The 23,976-nt window shown below is 50.8% G+C and overlaps 1 protein-coding gene across 1 annotated transcript in view; it reads right to left on the bottom strand.

Moving 5' to 3' along the window:
- Positions 1 to 23,976, bottom strand: part of fndc1 (fibronectin type III domain containing 1) — a 342,477-nt gene that overhangs the window by 50,920 nt on the left and 267,581 nt on the right. The window contains exons 17-19 of the mRNA XM_072507569.1: positions 20,347 to 20,458; positions 10,674 to 10,753; positions 1,222 to 1,251 (exon numbers count right to left, since the gene is read on the bottom strand). Coding sequence (XP_072363670.1) covers positions 1,222 to 1,251; positions 10,674 to 10,753; positions 20,347 to 20,458 — 222 coding nt within the window. The remainder of the gene's footprint in view (positions 1 to 1,221; positions 1,252 to 10,673; positions 10,754 to 20,346; positions 20,459 to 23,976) is intronic.

Raw genomic sequence — 23,976 nt, 5'->3', positions numbered from 1 at the left:
TATTGGTTCTGCAACGGCCATTCAGCTTCAGACCTCATTACAGCCTATGTCTAGACATGGAGAAAGGAGGTGAATTCCACAAGCGTGGTAAGAGTGACTTCCCTTGACATTAAGACAGTCTGAATGCTGCATCAAGATGCCCTTGAAGTCAAGGGAAATTAGGGGGAAGACGCTCCACTCGCTGGAAGTTGATCAGCTCAGTCACCGAAGTCCTGGGCCCAACCACTTACAGATGCTTCTAAATGACGTTCTCTCAATTATAAGGTCAAAAGTCAGGATGATTACAAGTGGGAAATTTTGTTTCCAATCCTTGAGGTAGCGCAGCTATCTGTGCCTGCATAAAGCAATACTGCAATGGGACAGAATTTCTCTACAAGGTGCTAACATGGACTGAATGGGTGGAACATTCTCCATCTGTGCCGTTATGACTTTCGACATTCAGCTTGTGCTGATACGTGGGAAGTAACAGTCACATGATGTAAGTGTCATGCAATGACCATCTCCAACAAAAAACACCTCCTCTTGATACTCAAAGGCAATACCATCACTGAATGCCACCATCAATATCACCATTGATCAGAATGACAACTAGATTAGCCGTGTAAATGCTGTGACTACAAGAGCAGGTCAGATGCTAGGAATTCTGTGGTGACTAACTCATCTGATTCCCCAAAGCCTGTCCACCATCTACAAGGCACAAGTCAGGATTGTGATGAAATACTCTCCACTTGTCTGGATGACTGCAGCTCCAGCACTCAAAACGCTCAACACCATCCAGGACAAAGTACCCTAAACATATTCTCTCTCCAACCTGGTGCAGTGGCTGCAGTGTTTAACCATTGACAAAATTTGCCACGGCAATTTGCCAAGGTTTCTTTGAAGCAAAACCTGTGACCTTGACCACCCAAAAGGACAAAGGCAGCAGCAAGTTTCCCCCCCAAGTAACACACTCTTCTAACTTGGAAGGATCATTGCTGGATCCAAGACCCAACATTCCCCAACTAACAGCACAGCAGGAGTACCTTCACCACACAGACTGCCGTTGCTGAAGAAAGCAACTCACCACCATTTTCTCAAGGGAAATTAGAGATGGGCAATAAATCCTGGCCTTGCCTGTGATGTCCACATCCAGTCAATGAATATATTAAAAAAGAACACCGATTACATAACCTTACAAAACAATCAATTATGTGTTTCAAGTGAGAGTTTGGATGCACTTACCAGGTGGCCTGACAATGATCTGTGGGTCATCTGTAAGAACAGAAAAATATATTGTTCAAATATTGATGGTATTTTGATGACATTAATGAAGCAATCGTTTAACACATTGGCAAATAACTTATTGCCTTCATGAAAAATGTTGAAATACAAGAACATAAGAAAGAGGAGCTGGAGCAGGCGATATGACTCATCAAACCTACTCTGTCATTCAATACGATAGTGTTTGAACCTCTATAATCATAGAATCATAGAATTCCTACAGGGCCGAAGGAGGCCATTCAGCCCATTGAGTCAGCACCAACCCTCTGAAAGAGCACTCTACCCAAGCCCACAGTCCCACCCTATTCCCGTAACCCCACCTTACCCTTGTATACCAAGGGCAAATTTATCATGGGCATCCACCTATATTAGTTCCACTTTCCTGTCCTATCCTGATTTCTACTGATTCCCTTGGTGTCTCTGAATCTAGTGATATTGGTCTTGACTATACTCACTGACTGAGAGTTGACAGCTCTCTTGAGAACACCAAAGATTGACAATACTTGGAGTGAATCAATTTCTTCCCATCTCAGTCCTAAATGGCTGACCCATTATCCTGAGCATACTCCTTAGTGTTAGACCTCCAGCCAGGGAAAGTAACCCCGGCAAGCTCTCTGGGAATTTTATATTTTTCAATGAGGCAGCAGTGCTAACCACTGTGTCCCGTGCTATAACGCAGAGAAATGCAAAGTTACGCACCATGGCAGGAAGAATAAAGGAACTGAATATTATTTAAATGGAGAAAGACAGCAGAAAGCTCCAGCACGCAGGATTTGGGGGTTCTCGTGTATTAATCATACAGAGCTAGCATGCACGTCCAGGAGGTTATAGGGAAAACAAATGGAACATTGGAATCCATTTCAAAGGGAATGGAGTATATAAAAGGAAGTCTCGTTAAATCTATACAAGGCACCAGTTAGACCACACCAGGAATACTGTGAGCAGTTTGGTTACCCTTATGTAAGGAAAGATATACCGGCATTGAAGGCAGTCCAGAGAAGGTTCAAGAGGTTGTTTTCTAATGAGGAGAGGTTGAGCCTTAAGGAAGGGGGCGGGGCTGGGGCCAGGGGGGGGGGGGGGGGAAAGAGAGAGAGAGAGAGAGAGGGGGGGAAGGAGGGCGGTGCTGGAGAGGAGCACACACTCTTTGCCAGGGGGAGGTGAAGGGATTCTCACACTGGGGGGGTCGATGGAATGGCGGGAGAGGCCGGGGTCAGCAGGAGTCAGCTGACTTACGGGAGTGCTATAGGGGGAGCAAAATGGCTAGAGGAGGATCTAGCTGGGGGGGGGGGGGAACTGGGTTGCTGCTGTATTGGCCAAAGGGGAGCTGGAACTAGGAGAGGGAGTCAGGCGGGGGTCCACCGCCTGAGGGAATGGAGGGTGCAGGAGGCGCGGGCACGTGGCTGGCCTAAAAAGGGAGATGACTAGTCGGCGGGGGAGGAGCCGGCTGATAACTTGGAATGTGAGGGGCCTGAACGGTGGTGGCGGCGACTCTGAAGATTTGGGGGCAGTGGAGGCGTCATAGGGGTGAGGTGGGGGCCTCAGTTTGGTCACCGATTCGGGAGAATCATCGGTTCGTCCCGGGAAGGATGGACGGGGGGTTTCTGAGCTGGCATCGGGCAGGGATTAGAAGAATGGGGGACCTGTTCATTGGTGGGACGTTTGCGAGCCTAGGGGCGCTGGAGGAGAAATTTGGGCTACCCCCGGGAAATGCTTTTAGGTATATGCAGGAGAGGGCGTTTGTGAAACGGCAGGTGAGGGAATTCCCGCTGCTTCCAGCACGCAGGATTCAGGACAAGGTGATCTTGGAAGTATGGGTTGGAGAAGGCAAAGTCTTGGTGATTTACCAGGAGCTGCAAGAAGAGGAGGAGACCTCGGTGGAGGAACTAAAGGGCAAATGGGAGGAGGAGCTCGGGGAGGAGATAGGTGAGGGTCTGTGGGCTGATGCCTTGAGTAGGGTTAATTCTTCCTCCTCTTGCGCCTGGCTCAGCCTGATACAGTTTAAAGTTGTTCACAGAGCGCATATGACAGGGGCGAGGTTGAGTAGGTTCTTTGGGGTAGAGAACAGATGTGTGAGGTGCTCGGGGAGCCCAGCAAATCACGCCCATATGTTCATACGCTGGATGAGTTTTGGAGGGGCTTTGCGAGGACTATGTCCAAGGTGGTGAACGCCCGGGTCAAGCCGAGCTGGGGGGTAGCATTATTTGGGGTATCGGACGAGCCGGGAGTGCAGGAGGCGAAAGAGGCCGGTATTCTGGACTTTGCGTCCCTGGTAGCCCGGTGGAGGATTTTGTTACTGTGGAAGGATGCAAAGCCCCCTAGCGTGGAAGCCTGGATTAATGGCATGGCAGGGTTCATCAAGCTGGAGAGGATAAAGTTTGCCTTGCGAGGGTCTGTGCAAGGGTTCTTCAGGCGGTGGCAACCGTTCCTAGATTTTCTCGCGGAGCGTAGTAAGAGGAGGTCAGCAGCAGCAACCTGAGCGGGGGGGGGGGGGGGGGGGGGGGGGGGGGGGGTTATTCTGGGGTGGGGTTTGGGTTAGGGTGACGTGTTTCCCTATTTGTGTTTTTATTGTTATATGGGGGGTTATTGTAGTTTGGGGAAACTCTATGTATAATTCTTCCGGGTGGTGTTCTTATGTTCTTGTTTCTTTTTTCTGTGGGGGGGGGGGGGGGGGGTTTGTTGAAAATGTGTTGAAAATTTGAATAAAGATATTTTTTTTTTAAAAAAGAGTAGGTTGGGCCTTTACTCACTGGAATTTAGAAGAATGAGAGGCGACCTTATTGAGACATATATGATTCCCAGGGGGGTTGACAGGGTAGATGCTGAGAGGTTGTGGGAGAGTCTAGTACAAGAGAGTATAATTTCAGAATAAAAGGTCACTGGTTTAAGACCAAAATGAGGAGGAATTGATTCTCTCAGGGCGTAGAGAATCTGTGGAATTCTTTACCGCACAGGGCTGTGGAGGCTGGGTTAAGTACGTTCAGGGCCGAGATAGATAGATTTTTAATCAGTAAGGGAATAAAGGGTTACGGGAGGAAAGCAGAATTGAGAACCGTTATATCAGGTCAGTCATGATTTTATTGCATGGCAGAACAGATTTAATGGACCGAATGGCCCACATTTTATGGTCTACAAGGGCATCAATCGCCGTCGAAATGTGAATATTTGTCACTCATCTTTTTAAAACTTTCAATTCTTTCCATTGAAATCAATAATTTCACCCTTCCGTACCTCTGCCAGCATCTTGGTTAATCGTTTAACTGGTCTATATTCATTTGAAACCTCTTTGCCCCCTCCTCACAACTTTCTTCCTTACCTAGCTTTGTATTGTTAGCAAACTTGGATGCATTACTTTCAGTTTTTTTATTGCAGTTTTGGCAGAGTAGACATTAATGGGTTAATACGGAATGCAGTAGTGTGCTAGTATGTATTGGGGGTCATGTGGGACTGGAAGCCCTAATGTCATTGGCTGACATAATGACAAGATCTTAAGATGGAGGATCGAGCTCTCCACCTTCAACTATGAGATCTTGTACCGGCCCGGAAAGCTGAACGAGCCGTCCGATGCCCTATCCCGCAGCACGTGTGCCAACGCACAAATTGACCGCCTCTAAACCCTTCACGAGGACCTCTGCCACCCGGGGGTCACTCGGTTTTACCACTTCATCACGTCCCGCAATCTCCCATACTCTTTAGAAGAGGTCCGTACAGTCACGAGGGACTGCCACATCTGCGCGGAATGCAAGCTGTATTTTTTCAGGCCAGATGGAGCGCACCTGATTAAGGCTTCCCGCCCCTTTGAACGCCTCAGTCTCGATTTCAAAGGGCCCCTCCCCTCCACCGACCGCAACGCATATTTTCTTAATGTAGTGGACGAATACTCCCGCTTCCCTTTTGCCATTCCCTGCTCCGACATGACCGCGGCCACAGTCATTAACGCCCTGAACAGCATCTTCACACTGTTCGGTTACCCCGCATACGTCCACAGCGACAGGGGGTCCTCTTTCATGAGTGACGAGCTGCGCCAGTTCCTGCTCAGCAAGGGCATAGCCTCAAGCAGGCCGACCAGCTACAACCCCCGGGGGAACGGGCAAGTAGAAAGGGAGAATGGCACGGTCTGGAAGGCCGTCCTACTGGCCCTACGGTCCAGGGATCTCCCAGTTTCACGGTGGCAGGAGGTCCTCCCGGACGCTCTCCATTCCATCCGGTCGTTATTATGTACAAGCACTAATCAAACGCCGCACGAGCGTCTCCTTGTCTTCCCTAGGAGGTCCTCCTCTGGAACGTCGCGGCTGACCTAGCTGGCGGCCCCAGGACCCATCCTGCTCCGAAAGCATGTGCGGGCACATAAGGCGGACCCGTTGGTCGAAAGGGTTCACCTCCTCCACGGAAACCCCCAGTACGCCTACGTGGAGTACCCCGACAGCCGACAGGACACGGTCTCCCTGCGGGATCTGGCGCCCGCCGGCACCACGCACCCCCCCCCGACACCATCAACCCAACCGCCCCCCTTCCTGCCACCGCCGCACCCCGCGACCGCCCCTTTCCCAGGAGGATCAGTCCCCCTCCCCTTTGCACCGACAGCTGAAACCGTACGGCTCCTGGAGGCGACAACACTGGTACAAGCACCACCACCACCGCCGGGGCCGAGGCGATCGACACGGACGACCAGACCGCCCGACCGACTCGTGGCGTCGATGTAAAACAAAGATGGACTGTTCAAAGAACATTTTGTTTTTGTTCCTATACCCTCTGTAAATAGTTGCAACAGGACGGAACTGTCCAATACTGTACTACCATGTGAATGTTCTATCCTCCCAGAACCAGCCCTGTAAACCCTTACCACCATACGAAGCATCACCCCGCCGGGTTCATTTTGACAAGGGGTGAATGTGGTAGTATGTATTGGGGGTCATGTGGGACTGGAAGCCCTAATGTCATTGGCTGACAGATCCTGGGTCCTGGTTGGCCGTTGACCTCAAGCTCCGCCCTGAAGGCGAAGTATAAGAAGCCGGTGTCTTCCCCCGCAGGCCAGTTTACTATCGAGCTGCTGGGGAACAGACACGCTTAATAAAGCCTCATCGACTTCACTATATTCGTCTCATGGAGTCTTTGTGCGCTACAAGTAGCGTAGTGGTATTGTTGCTGGACTAGTGATCCAGAGAACCAGGGTTGTGCTCTGGGGACCCAGGTACAAATTCCACCACGGGAGTTGGTGAAATTTGAATTCAGTAAAAATCTGGAATTAAAGTTTAATGATGTTGATGAAACCATTGTCAATTGTCGTTAAAAAAAAAAACTGGCTCACTCATGTTCTTTTAGGGAAGAGAATCTGCCATCCTTACCTGGTCTGGCCTTCATGTGACTCCTGACCCACAGCAATGTGGTTGACTCTTAACTGTCCTCTGAAATGGCCTAGCAAGCCACTCAGTTCTAGGGCAATTCGATATGAACAATAATTGCTGGCCTAGCCAGCGACACCCATATCCCATGAACGAACAAAGAAAAACTATTTCCTTTGGGAGGAGGATTGATAACTAGAAGGATGGAGAACTGGAGGATAGAGAAAAAGATTTCTTTTATGCTGTGGGTTATTACATGAAAGGGTAGTGGAAGCAACTTCCATGGTAACTTCCAAAAAGGAACTGGATACAGGACATAGCTGCAAAGGAAAACAAATTGCAACGCTCTGCGGAAAATGCAGGGGAATGGAGCTAATTACATAGCTTGTTCAAAAAGTCAACAGGTCATGATGGACTAAGTGACATCTGTGTACTGCGAGATTTTATGAAGTTCCTACTTACGTAAAGAAAGACACTGGGCTTGGAATGTTCGAACCTTCACTACATATCGGAAAATCGCTTACATATACTTTGAGTTCTAGAGATCTGGGGCGACATTCTCCGACCCCCCGCCGGGTTGGAGAATCGGCGGGGGCTGGCATGAATCCCGCCCCCGCCGGTTGCCGAAGTCTCCGGCACCGGAGATTCGGCGGGGGTGGGAATCGCGCCGCGCCGGTTGGCGGGCCCCCCCCCGCTCGATTCTCCGGCCCGGATGGGCCGAGGTCCCGCCGATAAATTGCCTGTCCCGCCGGCGTAAATTAAATCACCTACCTTACCGGCGGGACAAGGCGGCGTGGGCGGGCTCCGGGGTCCTGGGGGGGGGGGCGCGGGGTGATCTGACCCCGGGGGGTGCCCCCACGGTGGCCTGGTCCGCGATCGGGGCCCACCGATCCGCGGGCGGGCCTGTGCCGTGGGGGCACTCTTTCTCGTCCGCCTCCGCCACGGTCTCCACCATGGCGGAGGTGGAAGAGACTCCCTCCACTGCGCATGCGTGAGAAACTGTCAGCGGCCGCTGACGCTCCCGCGCATGCGCCGCCCGGAGATGTGATTTCCGCGCCAGCTGGCGGGGCAACAAAGGCCATTTCCGCCAGCTGGCGGGGCAGAAATTCCTCCGGCGTCGGCCTAGCCCCTCAATGTTGGGGCTCGGCCCCCAAAGATGCGGAGCATTCCGCACCTTTGGGGCAGCGCGATGCCCGTCTGATTGGCGCCGTTTTGGGCGCCAGTCAGCGGACATCGCGCCGTTTCCGGAGAATTTCGCCCCTGATTTTCCAATGTGTTCTCGTATTATGAATCAGAAATTGTGTGGACCCTGTCCTGGATTTCCCCTGCTGCAGTTTCAGGTAGTAAGGCCTCACAACAGGTCGACAGGCTTGGAAGGTCAACCAAACGCAAAGCTTATAGAACAGAATGCTGCATAATGTCATCAGGTTAACCGAGGGAATTTAGCAATCCTACCTTTGTGGATGGGAGAATGAGTCAGGGAATTAGCACCACAGCGTTCATCTCTGACCAGTACCTCCACCTGGTCCTGTGCATAGTGTAATTTACCCTGATATTACTGTGGCTGCTAAACATGTTCAGCATTATGAATTGCTCCATATAAAGACCAAAATTCATGATGCATTTTTAGTTTTATTGTGGGATGTGGGTAACACTGCATCTGCTGCATTTATTGCCCATCCTTAAGTAAAAAGAAAAGATGGCCGCCTCCTTCTTGATAGATTACCTATAGCCACTGGAGCATTCAGGCCTCAATTTTGCTGTTCCTTCCAGAGGTCAGGGTCAAAGTCAGTCTTCTTGGGGTGGAGTCAATTCTACAAAGCAAGGGTGAGCCTGCAGAAGTATCTCTGCCTTGCAGAGGAAGCCCCCAACTTCTGGGCATCGTGTTGCTTCACTTGAGCTCTTGGTGCAGCATCCAAAATGGACAGTCCAAGTTCAGTACTAGATGACTGTGAATGAATCCTACTGATACCTCAGCAGTAGCTGCAGAAGATAGAGGAGAAGGGAATAGAAGGGGAAAGCTGTAACAATGGCCTTCATGCCTCCTGGTATCGATCTTGCTGTGAATTAATGGTACTGAGGCAGTACAGAAGGGAATTCAGCCAGAGTATTATGCCCCAATCCATCTTTTGAATATGAGCGAGGTGGGAAGAGGGACGTTGGCTGACATCTATAAGGAAGGGGGCAGGTGGTGGAGTGGGAGCAGGAAAAAGTATGAAACCCAGTGTTAGGGCTAAGTGTATAGTGGTGGACCCCCCAACCCAATTTCTTTTCTGCCCCAGGAAGAAATTTCAGGTCAACTATCAACAATCAACAAGGGCAGCACAGTAGCATTGTGGATAGCACAATTGCTTCACAGCTCCAGGGTCCCAGGTTCGATTCCGGTTTGGGTCACTGTCTGTGCGGAGTCTGCACATCCTCCCCGTGTGCGCGTGGGTTTCCTCCGGGTGCTCTGGTTTCCTCCCACAGTCCAAAGATGTGCAGGTTAGGTGGATTGGCCATGATAAATTGCTCTTAATGTCCAAAATTGCCCTTAGTGTTGGGTGGGGTTACTGGGTTATGGGGATAGGATGGAGGTGTTGACCTTGGATAGGGTGCTCTTTACAAGAGCCGGTGCAGACTCGATGGGCAAAATGGCCTCCTTCTGCACTGTAAATTCTATGAATATAATGTGGGACTGAAGTCAGACTAGGCGAGACTGATTATGGTGGCAGAGTCACATCAGTGAAGCTAGCTGGGTTTATATGACAATCCAGCAGCGTTCGCAATCATGCTTTCTGTTTTGTAATGCTCTTGTCGTAGCATAAGCTGCTTCCTTTATGTGCACTCTGACAAAGGAAGGTTCAGACTTGGAGATAGCTTTAACACATTTATTAAACTATTAACAATTCTCCTACTTGGATTCGACGCTACTGGGAATCCTGCTATAGCTACTCAGACTGACGAACCAGTCTGCTACAATCCAGGTGGTAGGAGTGGTGTTCAATCAACCCTGTGTCTGTACTCACTGACAGTCTGCACTGGAAAAGGAAGATCATGGGCGAAATTCTCCGGAAACAGCGCGATGTCCGCCGACTGGCGCCCAAAACGGCGCAAAGCAGACAGGCATCGCGCCGCCCCAAAGGTGCGGAATGCTCCGCATCTTTGGGGGCCGAGCCCCAGCCTTAAGGGGCTAGGTCGGCGCTGGACGAATTTCCGCCCCGCCACCTGGCGGAAAAGGCCTTTGGTGCCCCGCCAGCTGGCGCGGAAATGACATCTCCGGGCGGTGCATGCGCGGGAGTGTCCGCTGACGGCATTCCCGTGTATGCGCAGTGGAGGGAGTCTCTTCTGCCTCCGCCATGGTGGAGACCGTGGCGGAGGCGGAAGGGAAAGAGTGCCCCCACGGCACAGGCCCGCCCGCGGATCGGTGGGCCCCGATCGCGGGCCAGGCCACCGTGGGGCACCCCCCGGTGCCAGATCGCCCCGCGCCCCCCCAGGACCCCGGAGCCCACCTTGTCCCACCGGTAAGGTAGGTGGTCTAATCTACGCCGGCGGGACAGGCATTTTAGCGGCGGGACTTCGGCCCATCCGGGCCGGTGAATCGCGTGGGGCCGGCGTGGCGCGATTCCCACCCCCGCCGAATCTCCGGTGCCGGAGACTTCGGCAACCGGCGGGGGCGGGATTCATGCCAGCCCCCGGCGATTCTCCGACCCGGCGGGGGGTCGGAGAATCTCGCCCCAGGTGTGCAGTGTCCTTATATATGGTTGGTGTAATGCCCTCCTGTGGTAGTGTCACCTCTATGTGTATCGTGACTGCCCATTGGTCGTGTCCTATCTTACTGACCTATTGGTTGACTCAGTGTCATGTCTCTGGTGTTCCCTCTAGTGTCTAGCTAGGTGTAGTGTATGTACATTAACCCTTTGTGTACACAGTGATGTATATCACCACACTTTCCTGATGCCAGTTCATAAGTTACCAAAGATATTGAACTGAATCCCACAATTTGCATAGTATCATTTGAAAACCTGTTCCAAACTCTCAATTGCTGGGTTGTGAATCCAGTACCATAATCATATTGAAAATGTCATCCATCACCTGATTCAGTAACAAAAGTCAAGGCTTCGCTGATAGGGCCATAGCCGTATGGGTTCTTTGCTTGAATTTTAAAATAATATCTGAAAGATAGCAAATATTAGCAATTAATTATTTATCTCACAAGTTTAGCTTACAAGTTACCAATTCAATATTCCAGTTAAAACTGGCAGCATATTCCATTCTATTTTAACGAATCAGAGTGAACAAAAACTAAATCAATATTCAATCAGGAGCATGCAGTGATTTACGTGTTAGTGCTAAGCAAGGTTCCTCAATGCCAGTGAGTACTCAGAAAATATAAGGTTTCAATTAATTAAAGCGCAATAACCTCTCAGCAAAAAACTGCAATGTGTCTTCCATCTCACACCCTCAACTTAGAACAGCTGCTAGCAATGCCTGAGGTAAAACTTTAAGCCTTGTATTTAGATCACGTTAGGATTACATTTCTTCCTTATCCCTATAACCTCCTCCAGCCCACAACCCTCTTCATTCCTCAAGCTCTGGTGTATTTTCCCCTTGCTTTACACCTCACTGGCAGCAGTATTTTCAGCCTAGCCCTATACTTTGGAATCCCTCCCTAACGCGATTGTTGCTTTATTCTCCTACTATGAGATCCTCCTTAAAGCTTCCCTCTTTGAGTTTTTGTTCACTGCCCGAAACTAATGTTTCCTGACACTTTTGAAGCACCTCAAGATCTATTTTTAAGTTAAACGTGTTAAATACCCTTATTGTGATTATAATAATTGGTACAATTAAAACACTCAATAAATCCTTTATTTTCTTCCTTCCTGATGACATAGTCTGGAGCACTGTTCCACAAGTGTAGATAGTGCCTCAAATAAGTGGCCTTTCTTGCTGAACCTTAGATACTCAATACGAGAGAACATCACAGTTGAACACAGTACAGTTTTTTTAACCAGCCATTCACTTTCCATCAGACCTGGCAGGGCAGCTATCAGGAACCTTGGCTAACACTGTATTTCCCTTAGCCTCAATCCCTAGCCCTAGCCGAGAACAGCTAATTTGGCACATTCTGGCTGTAGAACTTGGGGCCTGCAATCCTGGTTTTCAGCACAGTGGGTAATGTGTGAAACCACTAAGCTATGGCGAGGGTGGGGAAGAGGGAGTTTCCTCCATTTTCTATTAGTTTCAGAAGAAAATGCGCAGCTTTAATTTCAACACTCGTCTAGATGGTTGCAAGTAACATTCTCTGGATACATCTGTCATAGAAAACAAAAAGGATCTCCGAATGAATCATTTAAATAGAAGCAGCTGCACCATGCTCCTTAATTGCTCACTAAATTAAATTTAAATTTAATTTGGTACAGCAGGTGGAGGTAGGAGCAGCAGAGGGACCGGGCGGTCGGAGGGCAGCCCAGCCCAAGCGAACATCTGCCGCCCAGATGGATCCCGGGTTCCTGCAGTTACCACACCCACACATAGATCCGATGCAACCACCGACCCGGAGACGAGCGAAGAGGGTGACGGGCGGCTTGCGGCGGCTGCGGTCGCAGGTGGAGGAGTCCACCCGCGCCCAGGAGCTGGGAGTGGTGCCGGTCATACGTGCCACCAAGGCTGACACCGCATGGGTGGCGTCCGCGGTGGAGGCAATGGGTGCGACGGTGTCAGACATGGGGAACGGTTTGCGAGGCCTGGGGCCTTCCGTGCAGGCGGCGTCTGTGGCCCAGGAAATGGCTGCCCTCTCACAGGAGGCCATGAGCCAGTGCCAGCGCCAGATGGCAGAGGCGTTCAACGCCATAGCCCAGTCTCTGCAGGCCATGGCCCTGTCTCAGCAGGCCATGGCCCAGTCTCAGCAGGCCATGGCCCAGTCTCTGCAGGCCATCGCTGAGGGCATCTGCGCCAGTGGCCATGTGCAAGCTGGCGTCGCTCTGTCACAGACAGGGTTTGCCAACCCCCTGGGCTCCATGGCTGCAAACCTGCAGACCCCTGTCGATACCATGACGGGCCTCCAGGACTGGCAGCGCCAGATGTCGGGGGGGCGTCGGATGGCCAGTCCGTTCGCATCCCCCACCCATGTAGAGGCCTGGGGGCCATCAGGCACCCCGAGGGAGGAGGAGGTGGTGTGGTCCGTCCCGGCTCCCTCTGTAGGGGAGGTCCCGGTACACCGCGACACCTCGGACTCCCCTCCTTCCGTCCCAGGTGCATCGGGTGGGCAATGGGCAGGACAGGCTGGCAGCTCGCCATCCCAGTCGCCCGGGCCGCAGCCTGGCCCATCTAGGCCAGGACGCCCCAGGAAACGGCCGCCAAAGGGATCCAGTGTCAGAGGGCAGGAATCACAGGAGTCCACCTCCAGTTCTGCTGTACCGTCTGGGGAACCACGTAGACGTAGTCAAAGGGCCCGTAAGGCCAAACAATTAGACACTGAGTAAGTTGGCACGGGTGCAGGGCACAGATGAGTTTTAGGGGATGGGGCATGTGCATGAACTCCTTTGGTTATTAAAGTCAATGTTACACCGACAGAAGCTGCCTTTGTGCTCTGTCCAAAGTGTGCGGGGGTGTCATGTACGTTGAGCGCAAGTGTGTGTGTGAGGGGTGGTCTTACCTCAGCCCCAGGTGAGTCTGCCCCCTTCCCCCTGGGCCGCCATCAACATCCCCCGGGCAGAGGACGGGACCGTGCGCTGCAGTGTCACAGCCGCATGCAGGGATGGTCCGGGTGGATGGTGGTACTGTGGCCATGGGTCAGACATAGTCCAACGATGTAGAGCCAGGAGCTCATCGCAGGGCGGGTTGCCATCATCCTCCATGGCCTGCGATAGACACGCGTCCACCCGCAACTGTGTGAGCCCAGCCCGTTGTGCCGCAGGTGGATCGGCAATGGGGGGGGGGTGGTGTGCATGCGGGTGGGGTGGGTGGGGTTGGGGAGGGAGGTGAGGGTGCTGGGTGGGTGGATGAGTGGGGGGTGTGGGTGGTCGGCTGTTGCCATGGTGTGCGGTCTGTGGCCATACTACCCGATTCCCACGCCCATCTAGTCAGTGAAGCGGGCGTCTATCAGTCTGTCCCGTGCCCGCTGGGCCAGCCGGTAACGGTGGACAGCCACCCGCCTGTGTCTACCCTGTCTGCCCTGACCATTGCCCCCATCCCCCTCATCTGGGGAGGACTGGGCCTCTTCCTGCTGCTCCTCCACTCCGCCCTCCTCTGCCTGTGGCACATCGCCCCTCTGCTGGGCTATGTTGTGCAGGACGCAGCACACCACAATGATGCGGCCGACCCTATCTGACCGATACTGGAGGGCGCCCCCAGAGAGGTCCAGGCACCTGAAACGCATCTTCAGCACGCCAAAGCACCTCTCGATCACTCCCCTTGTCGCTACATGGGCATCATTGTAGCGGTTCTCCGCCTCATTGCGTGGCCTCCGTATAGGCGTCATCAGCCACGATCGCAATGGGTAGCCCCTGTTGCCCAGCAACCAGCCCCTCAGCCGGGGATGGCGTCCCTCGTACATGCCGGGGATGGATGACCGCGACAACACGAATGAGTCGTGTACACTGCCTGGGTGACGGGCGCAGACGTGCAGGATCATCATGCGGTGGTTGCAGACCACCTGTACGTTCATCGAGTAGGTCCCCTTCCTATTAGTGAACACGGCCCTGTTATCTGCAGGTGGCCGCTCGGCGACGTGCATCCCATCGATCGCGCCCTGGACCATGGGGAACCCGGCAACGGCAGAGAAGCCCACGGCCCGGGCATCTTGGCTGGCCCGGTCCACTGGGAAGCGGATGTAGCGGTGCGCCATGGCATAAAGGGCATCTGTCACTGCCCGGATGCACCGATGCACCGATGTCTGCGATATGCCGGACAGGTCCCCACTCGGTGCCTGGAATGACCCCGTTGCATAAAAGTTCAGGGCCACCGTAACCTTGACGGACATGGGGAGAGGGTGTCCCCCGCCAGTGCCACGCGGTGACAGGTGTGCCAGCAGGTGGCAGATGTGTGCCACGGTTTCCCGGCTCATCCGGAGTCTCCTCCTGCATTCCCGGTCCGTGAGGTCCTGGTATGACTGCCGGGGCGGGTACACACGGGGCGCCCTCGGGTGCCTCCGTTGCCGTGGGGCCGCGACGTCCTCCTCCCCCTCCTCGTCCTGTCGGTCAGGTGTCCCTCCAGCCTGGGCGGCTGCCGCCTGCCCCTCTGCGGCAGCGTGCGCCGCCTCTCTGGCACGCTCCTCCTCCTCCTCCTAATCCAGGGCAACATAGACATGAGCGGCTGCCACCACGGCGGCCAACATCGCTGGATGATCTGAAAACATGACGGCCTGGTGGGGGGGAGGGGAACGACGACATGTCATCATTGCCCATATCCCCTCCTCCCCCTAGCCAGGTGGCATGGACCGCATGGGTCCAACTGTTGGAGGCTGGCACCTGACCAGGTGGACCAACTCACTTGCCCTCCCATCCCCCTCCTCGGCACGGACCCCCCCCCCAACCTCCACCCCAGCACGGACCCAACCCCCAACCTCCACCCCGGCACGGCACGGACCCCCCCCAACCTCCACCCCAGCACGGACCCCCCCCCCCCCCAACCTCCACCCCAGCACGGACCCAACCCCCAACCTCCACACCGGCACGGCACGGACCCCCCCCCAACCTCCACCCCAGCACGGACCCCCCCCAACCTCCACCCCAGCACGGACCCCCCCCCCAACCCCCAACCTCCACCCCGGCACGGACACCCCCCCCCCCCAACCTCCACCCCAGCACGGACCCCCCCCCCAACCCCCAGCCTCCACCCCGGCACGGCACGGACCCCCCCCCAACCTCCACCCCAGCACGGACCCCCCCCCAACCTCCACCCCAGCACGGACCCCCCCCCCAACCCCCAACTTCCACCCCGGCACAGCACGGACCCCCCCCAACCTCCACCCCAGCACGGACCCCCCCCAACCTCCACCCCAGCACGGAACCCCCCCAACCTCCACCCCGGCACGGACCCCTCCCCAACCTCCACCCCAGCACGGACCCCCCTCCCCAACCTCCACCCCGGCACGGCACGGATCCCCCCGAACCTCCACCCCAGCACGGACCCCCCCAACCTCCACCCCAGCACGGACCCCCCCCAACCCCCAACCTCCACCCCGGCATGGCACGGACCCCCCCCAACCTCCACCCCGGCACGGCACGGACCCCCCCCCAACCTCCACCCCAGCACGGACCCCCCCCCAACCCCCAACCCGGCACGGCACGGACCCCCCCAACCTCCACCCCAGCACGGACCCCCCCCCCCCCCAAACCTCCACCCCGGCACGGACCCCCTCCCGGCACTCGCCCGGAGCCCAGCCTACTCTAACCACCCCCCCCCCCCCCGCCGCACACACACACACACAACCCGAGACACACCTCTCCTCACGCAATCAGACTGCGGCCACGCCATTTCCTGCCCAGAGCCAACCCCCCAGGCCGTCACTCACCTCCACGCTGGTCGGCGTGAGCCTGGAGCACCGGGTCACGCCAATGAAAAGGAGGTTTGATTCACGTCGACGTGAACGGTCATCACGTCGACGGGACTTCGGCCCATCTGGAAGGGAGAATATCGGCAGGCCGAAAATCGGCTGCCTTGCGCAGACCCGTGACATTCTCCGCGGCAGCGGCGCCATTAATGCCCCGCCGACTTTTCTCCCTTCGGAGACTTCAGCGGGGGCGGGGGCGGGATTCACGGCGGCCAACGGCCATTCTCCGACCCTCTGGGGGGGCGGAGAATGACGCCCCTAATTTCTGGTGTGGTAACATTCAAACCATTAATGTGCCTGTCAAATTCCTTCATAATACCAAGAGCCATTTTCTGGCAATACAACATTTTGTTCTGGTCTCTAAACTTGAAATTCTGAAGCAAACAATCTGTTTAAGAAGTCATCTGGATCAGTCAAGATTGTTGCTAAGTGGCATGAGCATGACGACAGGTCTCTTTTTTATGAGAGATGGTTGTAACTCCAGTTAGCCTTAATTTAATTATAAGGCCATATGTAATCAAGATGTAAAAGAAAACAGCATTAAACAGTAAGAACTCATGATGAGATAGTTAAATGGAAAATGATATAGTACCAATTTGCATTCATTCCAATTTTATGCACCAGTTGACTTTATTACAATTTTAGTCAATATGTGTTTTATATTTCACCTTTGAAACTTGAAGCTTTGATTTATTTTATTTGAGGACAGGGCTCAAATTTCCAGTAGTGCATCTGTACGAACATTAGTTATGGTGACACAAAGAACATACTCGGTTGCCATACGTGGTTGGTCAGAAACTGCTGTCAGAACTTATTAATACATCAGGTTACTCTCAGCATCAAGGCTCTCTTAACAGTCAGAAGTTAGCAACTTTGACAGGTCTGCTCTTACTAGACAACAGAAAATATGGATCTGGTGCAAGCATTCATTTGTACTTTAGGGAAGTGATGTTCATACAATCGACCCATAAATCAACAGAAATTGGACGAGGCATTACGGGTAGCTGTGTCCTATCGCGGGTGATTTGACTATTTCCACCGAAGAAAAAGAGGTTGACATGAATTCACCGGATTTCTTGACAACGAGCAAGGGCATTTTCTTGTGAACAAAGATTGTGCTCATTTGAGGATTATATTTCAATTCCCTTGACTCTAATTAAAAGCAACACTTTTGCTTGTGTACCAAGGCTCCATGTACATAACACGCAAGGATAGGATCTGGGACACAAAAGTCCATTCATTGTGTTACACACCTACTGCTATATTGTCTGGCTACAAAATGGCTTCTTAGAGTTAAAAATACACTGTTGATGCTGCTAGGAATGTTGAGATTCTCTGGCAGATTTGTTCAACTGCAGGTATGCCACTTGTAATTTAAAGATGAGTCACCAGAACACCGCAAGCTAGAACTAGGGCCCATATTCAAAATCTGAATCACTAAAGGTTTCACTGCTAGTAACTGTCACAACACCCTGGGCTGGTGCACGGTGAATTCCAGCCCCACTTGACCCGGAGTCGCAACACAAGTAAAATGAGATGTTATTTTAAAATGCCCGGGGTCCTTGGCTGTGACAAGTAAACTGCAGTCACCAGGTTTGTATCTTTAACACAAGTAACCTTTTTTCTGTACAGTATTAGAGTTAACCTAGCAGAAAGATGTAACTGACTAACTAGTACCTCTTTCCCAACCAACCCCCCCCCCCTCGCTTTCTATACACACGCAAACATCACAGAGGGGAAAGAGATGAAGGAGAGGTAACGAAAATATTAATAAAAATAAAAGGACAGAGGATCTATGATGCAAGAGGATGGCATCCATTCAATGTCTTTCTGGAGTTCAAATTTTAATTTTGGTACTTCTTCCTTCTAGGCTTGAGATGGTTTTCTTTGGCAAGGTTGCCGATTTTCTCTGTAGTTTTAGGATAATTTCAAGTTTACAGCAAAGATATGCCAGGCACTCACTGATTTTAGAACAATAAAGCAGTTCTTATTTCTGCAGTGAGAGAGTGAGAGAGAGAGAGAAAGAGAGAGAGAGGTTGTCTCTTTCACTTCCAAGGTCTAAACATTTCTGCCAAGCTCTCTCAGACAGCATCACGCAGGAACCAATCACTGACTGTTCAGGCAGAACACTGTCATGGCTAAGCCACCGGTTGCCAGCTAGCCAATCAAATTGACTTCTTCAAAAATTGATTCCTAAGATTCACCTGCTGTCAACAAGTCTACGTCTCCTCTCCAAAATACAAACCCTAGGAACACAACTGTCTTGACAAGCAGGCTGCTTCAGCTGGAGTACCCTGCTTAAAAGCACATTCCAATTATGGGTCCACACACCAAAAATAATAAAATAAAAATAGAATGGGAACAAAGGAAATAAACAGGAAGGACTCTTTCAGTAACAAGCACTGCAATATCATGACCTGCCTGGGATTCCCTGTTGGATGGCCAGATTTTGAAACTTTCCCCTCAAATTCTGAAACATAGTCAATCTGCACCACTTTTGTTTCTCAGTTTTAGTAAATGGGCCTACATTAATTGATGTGTTGGGTGTTCTGGATCACATACAGATCACCAACACTTGAAGTAGTGCAACACTATTTTATTAAAAGGTTAACTATTTAAACATACTTGACTGTGGGTAAATACAATACCAGCTTTAACTAAAGACCTTTGCTTTGTCCAAACCAGTTGATGCACTCAGCACATGGTGAATGTCTGTGTTGCAGGCTGTGAGCTCTGTGCTCCGAGCTGGCTGCTACTCGAATGAGCGGGAACTCTGATGCCCCCTGTCTTTATAGTGCGTGTGCTCTCACTGGTGATTGGCTGCGGTGTTGTGTGTGTTGATTGGTCCCACTGTGTGTCCATCAGTGTGTGTCTGAACCATGATATACTGGTGTATATTATGACATTAATCATCAGCATGTTTCCAGATCACTGTGACTCCATTACACCCTACATGAGCTCAAGCTTCAGGAATGTCGCCGGAAGGTCAGCTCTGTTAAATTCCAATGAAGCAGCAGAACATCGCCTAAGCATAACACAGATCATTTCTAATTTCCGTTTGCTCTGTGTTACAGGAAAGCATCTCTGACTGGTCAATATATTGATGTCAACAAATGTAAGCACTTCTAGCAGCTTCTTTGATGGCCACATAGCACAGTCCAGTGTAGCATTAAAACTATAGAGACCAAAATGTCCCAATAAGCTCGGTGAGTGGAACACCTAAATATATCTATGTTGGAGGGGGGGTAGGGGGGGGGGGGGGGGGGGCAGTGGTAAGAAGAATGGTCTTCAGGAAATTGCATCTTTTTCTGTCTGGTTTACCAATCACTACAGCCTATCTCTCCAATGCTCTCTTAAATGGTGTCACTCAGTTGCAAAAGATCATTAGGTTGAATACTGAGAAAAATACCTGCTAAACCTATCAGTCACAACCCATGTACTGCATCAGAATATGTATTGCAGTTACTTCATTGCCACTGATTTCTTAACACAACTGTGGGAGAATCCTCGCACAAGAATTGCACTGGTTCAAAGCAGCAATGCAGACTAACGGAGGATAGGCAACAAAGCAGCCATGCCAGCATCATCCCTACACTGAGAAGAATTTTTAATAAAGTAACTCCCAAGCATTGTGTACATTTTATTTCAGAACAGGATGATAGGTGTCGTGATCGGTATATCTGATGATATATGAAAGGTTAACAACTGCTACATAGTGTTAGACAACCACTAGATGGCAGTACTAGATTCAGGTATAAAAACTGAACTCAAGAGGACCTTGGGGCTCTTCGAACCAGGAGTGACTAGATAGCAGAGTGTTAGAGAGGTAGAGCATAGTTAGCACATGTAGTTAAATATAATTAATTCTTCTGATACTTTATCATCAGTTATAGTTCTGTAAGAGTGAAAAAACTCATTAGTATTTATATTCGTTATTTATTAAATCTAATTTGCTTTAAATTGAAGATTGGCAGTTACATTGAAATCTAACCATCAGACATTCTGGAAGTAAAGTAAAGAGTAACGACATATTACGATCACTAAATATAACAATAGGGTGAAGTCGAGAGACAGAAACCGTATGTGGAACAGAAACATCAGTTGGGTAGAATGGTCTGTAAAATTCTGGAGGGTGGGTCAAACACACAAAGGAAAGTTAGAAAAACTGTAGGGGAATATTTTCAGTTAGTCACATGGTTTCTTGCAATATACCTTGTATTTGGCTTCAGATTTTCAATAGGTAAGTGCGTGCTGGCTGGTGTAGGTATTGCAGACCATTGGTTATTCAAGATGTCATCATAAGAAGCACTGTAGACAAGGTAACCTGCAATTGAAATTAAGAGTGGTAAATTCCAGTCAAAAAAAATCTCACTTTCAATTTGCGATCTGAAGTTCAACTTATCTTTACTTAAGAAGTTAAATTTTCCTCTTGTATTTCCTCAGATTTTGCAGTTTCACTCGTGAAGAAAGCCATTGCTATCTGTGAGCTTGCTTACTGTGGGAGGTTGCATCAACATAATGGCCTTGATGAAAACCTGGCAGAGGGGTGATAGTATCTTTCCCTAAACTGAAGCTTCTCCCGCCTGTCTTCCACTCATTGCTTCGCTCAGACCGTGGAAGTGTATCTCTTACCACCAAATCATACTTGGGTCAGTCCCCTTACCCTGTGTGTCAGCAAATGGCTCATTCAGTAGCATGCTCACCTTTGAATCACAAAGTTCCAGGAGTTTAAGCACAAAATACTGACAATCCAGTATGTTAAGGAAACATTGCATAATCGGAAGTGCCATCTTTCAGATGGGGTGCTAAACTGAAGTTCCAACTGCCTGCCCAGGTGGATATAAAACATCCCATCGCACTATTTCGAAAAAAAGCAGGTATCCTAATCAATATTATCCCTCAATCTAGGTCACAAAAACAGATTAACTGGTTATTATCACTTGGATGTTTATTGGAGTTTAAAAAATATATAAATTTAGAGTACCCAATTAATTTTTTTCCAATTAAGGAGCAATTTAGTGTGGCCAATCCATCTACCCTGCACATCTTTGGGTTGTGGGGGTGAAACCCACACAAACATGGGGAGAATGTGCAAACTCCACACGGACAGTGACCCAGAGCCGGGATCGAACCTGGGACCTCGGCGCCGTGCTGCCCAGGATGTTTGCTGGAGTTAGCGGAGTGCATATCAGCTGCCATCTTTCCTACATTACAATAATCACTACGTTTCACAAAGTACTTCAGTGGCTCGACATCTGGCAGCCAAGTGTCATTTGTTCTTTCTTTGTTGCTTTTTCTCTTTCCCATCCTGTAGAAATTGGTTATTACACTACTACAGAAAAAGGAGTTAGCTCTTTGGTGAGCATCTGGTATGTGAGTAAGTTCCATTCCATCGTAAGGTTTAAAATAATACACAAATTGGTGGTAAAGTTAATTATATATACATATATTAGGCATGGGAGAGCAATTCATAGTGGGAAAGAATGGCTTATCAGATTCCAGGCTCATGGGGTAAGAGGATGTATGGACATTACCAGAAGATTTGGAGATGGGGTGGAGAGGGGGAAGTGTGAGGGGGCAGTGGTTGAGGCCTGAGGAGATGGGGGATTTGGTGGCCTGGGGGAAAGACACGTAGGAACAGATGGAACATACAGCCAGGTGAGTGGAAATTTGGAGGGTTGAGGTTAGGCGGATAAATTGTAGGCCTTCAATGGAGGGCAGGCGGGGTGAGGGGAGGAAAGTGTTCAGAAAATATTCTGATTGTTTCAGATCCAATGTGAACGTTGAAATTCAATGACATGGTTTTTCTCACTAACATAGACTACATTGCTTTGTAAGTGCTTGCTTCCATTTGCACAATTGGTTGTGCCTCCTAGTTTAAAAATAACTTAAACTTTCTATTCCTTCCTCTATATCATTGATATACAAGATACAACACTGAGGATCATTACATTTTTTGTAGTCTGGGATAAGCAGCATTAATCAGGGCAGAAGTTTGGGATAACTAAAGAAAAATAAAGGTAAATATGGGGTTACACCTTGGGTAACATTAAGTGGATGTGCAATTTATTAATGTTCCAAGGCCAGTTGACGCAAGATCCGTGCTCACATTTTCTTTTCTTCATTTACGGGATGTGGGCTTCACTGGTTAAGCCAGCATTTATTGCCCATCCCTAGTTGCCCCAGAAGGTGGTGAGTTGCACTCTTGAATCACTGAAGTCCCTTAGGTGTATGAACTCCCACTGTTCTGTTAATGTGGCAGTTCCAAGATGTTGTCCCAGCAACAGTGAAGGAACAGCAATATGTTTCCAAGTCAGGGTGGTGAGTGACTGGGAGGGGAACCTCCAGGTGGTGGGGCTCCCAGGTATCTGCTGCTCTTGTCCTTCGGGATGGTAGTGGTTGTAGGTTTCTAAGGAACCTTGGTGACTTGCTGCGGTGCATCTTGTAGATGGTACACACGGCTGCCACTGTTCGTCGGTGGTGGAGGGTTAAATGTTTGTGGAAGGGGGAGGAATCAAGTGGGCTGCTTTGTCCTGGATGGTGTTAAGCTACTTGAATGTATTATGATGTAAAACATGTCCAAAACAATTACAGTCCCTGGTCCATAGTAGTTCAGCAAGAAGGAAGAACAACAACAGCATGGCCATTACCAACCAGTACTATAAGTGTTTTCTAAAACAAAGAATCAGTACATTCATGGAGTGGTAATCACAGTCGGGGTTGTCGGGTCAGTTGGGGGATTGGGGGAGGGTAGGTTGGGCAGGTTGGGATGATATCTGGAGGGGGTAGATGTAGTCATGAGGGTAGTCGTTGAGTTATGAAGGTTCTCGGGTGGGGGTTGATGGGGGAGTAGTTGGGGTTGATGAAGAGGTCGTTGGGGAAGGTGAGGGTGTAGTTGGGGGGAGGTGACAAAGTAGTTGGGTTTGGGGATGGGGAAAGAGGTCAGTAACATAGTTATCTCATGGTTTTAATTTTTCCATAGAACCCCTACATTGCAGGGGAGGCTATTCGGCACATCGAGTGTGCACCGACCCAACAAAAGAGCACTTTACCGACGCCCAAACCCCCACCCTCTCCCTGTAACCTTGCGCATTAATCATGGCCAATCCAACTAACCTGCACATCTTTGGATTGTGGGAGAAAACCCAGAGGTGCTCTTTCAGAAGGCCAGTGCAGACCTGACGGGCTGAATGGTCTCCTTCTGTACAGTAGGGAGTCTGTGATTATATGGCTCATTTAAATAGCCGGACTCCCGATGCGCCCTTGAGATCTTGCCAGGGCACCGTTTAGTACTGGCCTACACAAACGTGGGCCAGGCGAACCGGCACCTGCAGGGGGCTCGCAGACTATTGGACAGGGAAGCGTGGTATTCCCTTTAGAACCCAGGTATCCTGGAGGGTGCCAGTGCCAGGGTGCCAGGTTGGCACTGCCAGCGGTCATGCCCAGTGAGACCTTGTCAATTAGAGTGAGGGGGTGAGGGTGGCACCCAGGGGCCTCGCAAGGTTGTAGGGGATCAGGGGGGGTCGATAAAGCAGGGGAAGGAGTGAAAGGGGGGGCAAAAGATCGGGGCTGCCGATCAAAATGTCACCCGATCTGTGAGTAGCCGTGCCTGCTGGCGGGATCAGCCCGCCAGCAGGAAATCACCCAAGAGCGGCATCGGTGGGCAGCAAAGTAACGTTGAATAGCGGGGTCTCTCGCCGCTGCGAGCGGACTTGGTTTTAAGTGCACTGAATCGCCCCCTTAGATTCTGTTTACAAACAGCTTATTGGGACAATTTATCCTTGCAGAAAAGAACAGCACCAATTTGCATCCATGAACATTAGTGATTATGTGCTCGATTTC

Source organism: Scyliorhinus torazame, chromosome 1, assembly GCF_047496885.1.
Source record: "Scyliorhinus torazame isolate Kashiwa2021f chromosome 1, sScyTor2.1, whole genome shotgun sequence".
Lineage (NCBI taxonomy): Eukaryota > Metazoa > Chordata > Chondrichthyes > Carcharhiniformes > Scyliorhinidae > Scyliorhinus > Scyliorhinus torazame.
Note: the sequence above shows the minus strand (reverse complement) of the source record. Positions and strands in the feature narration are given on the sequence as shown.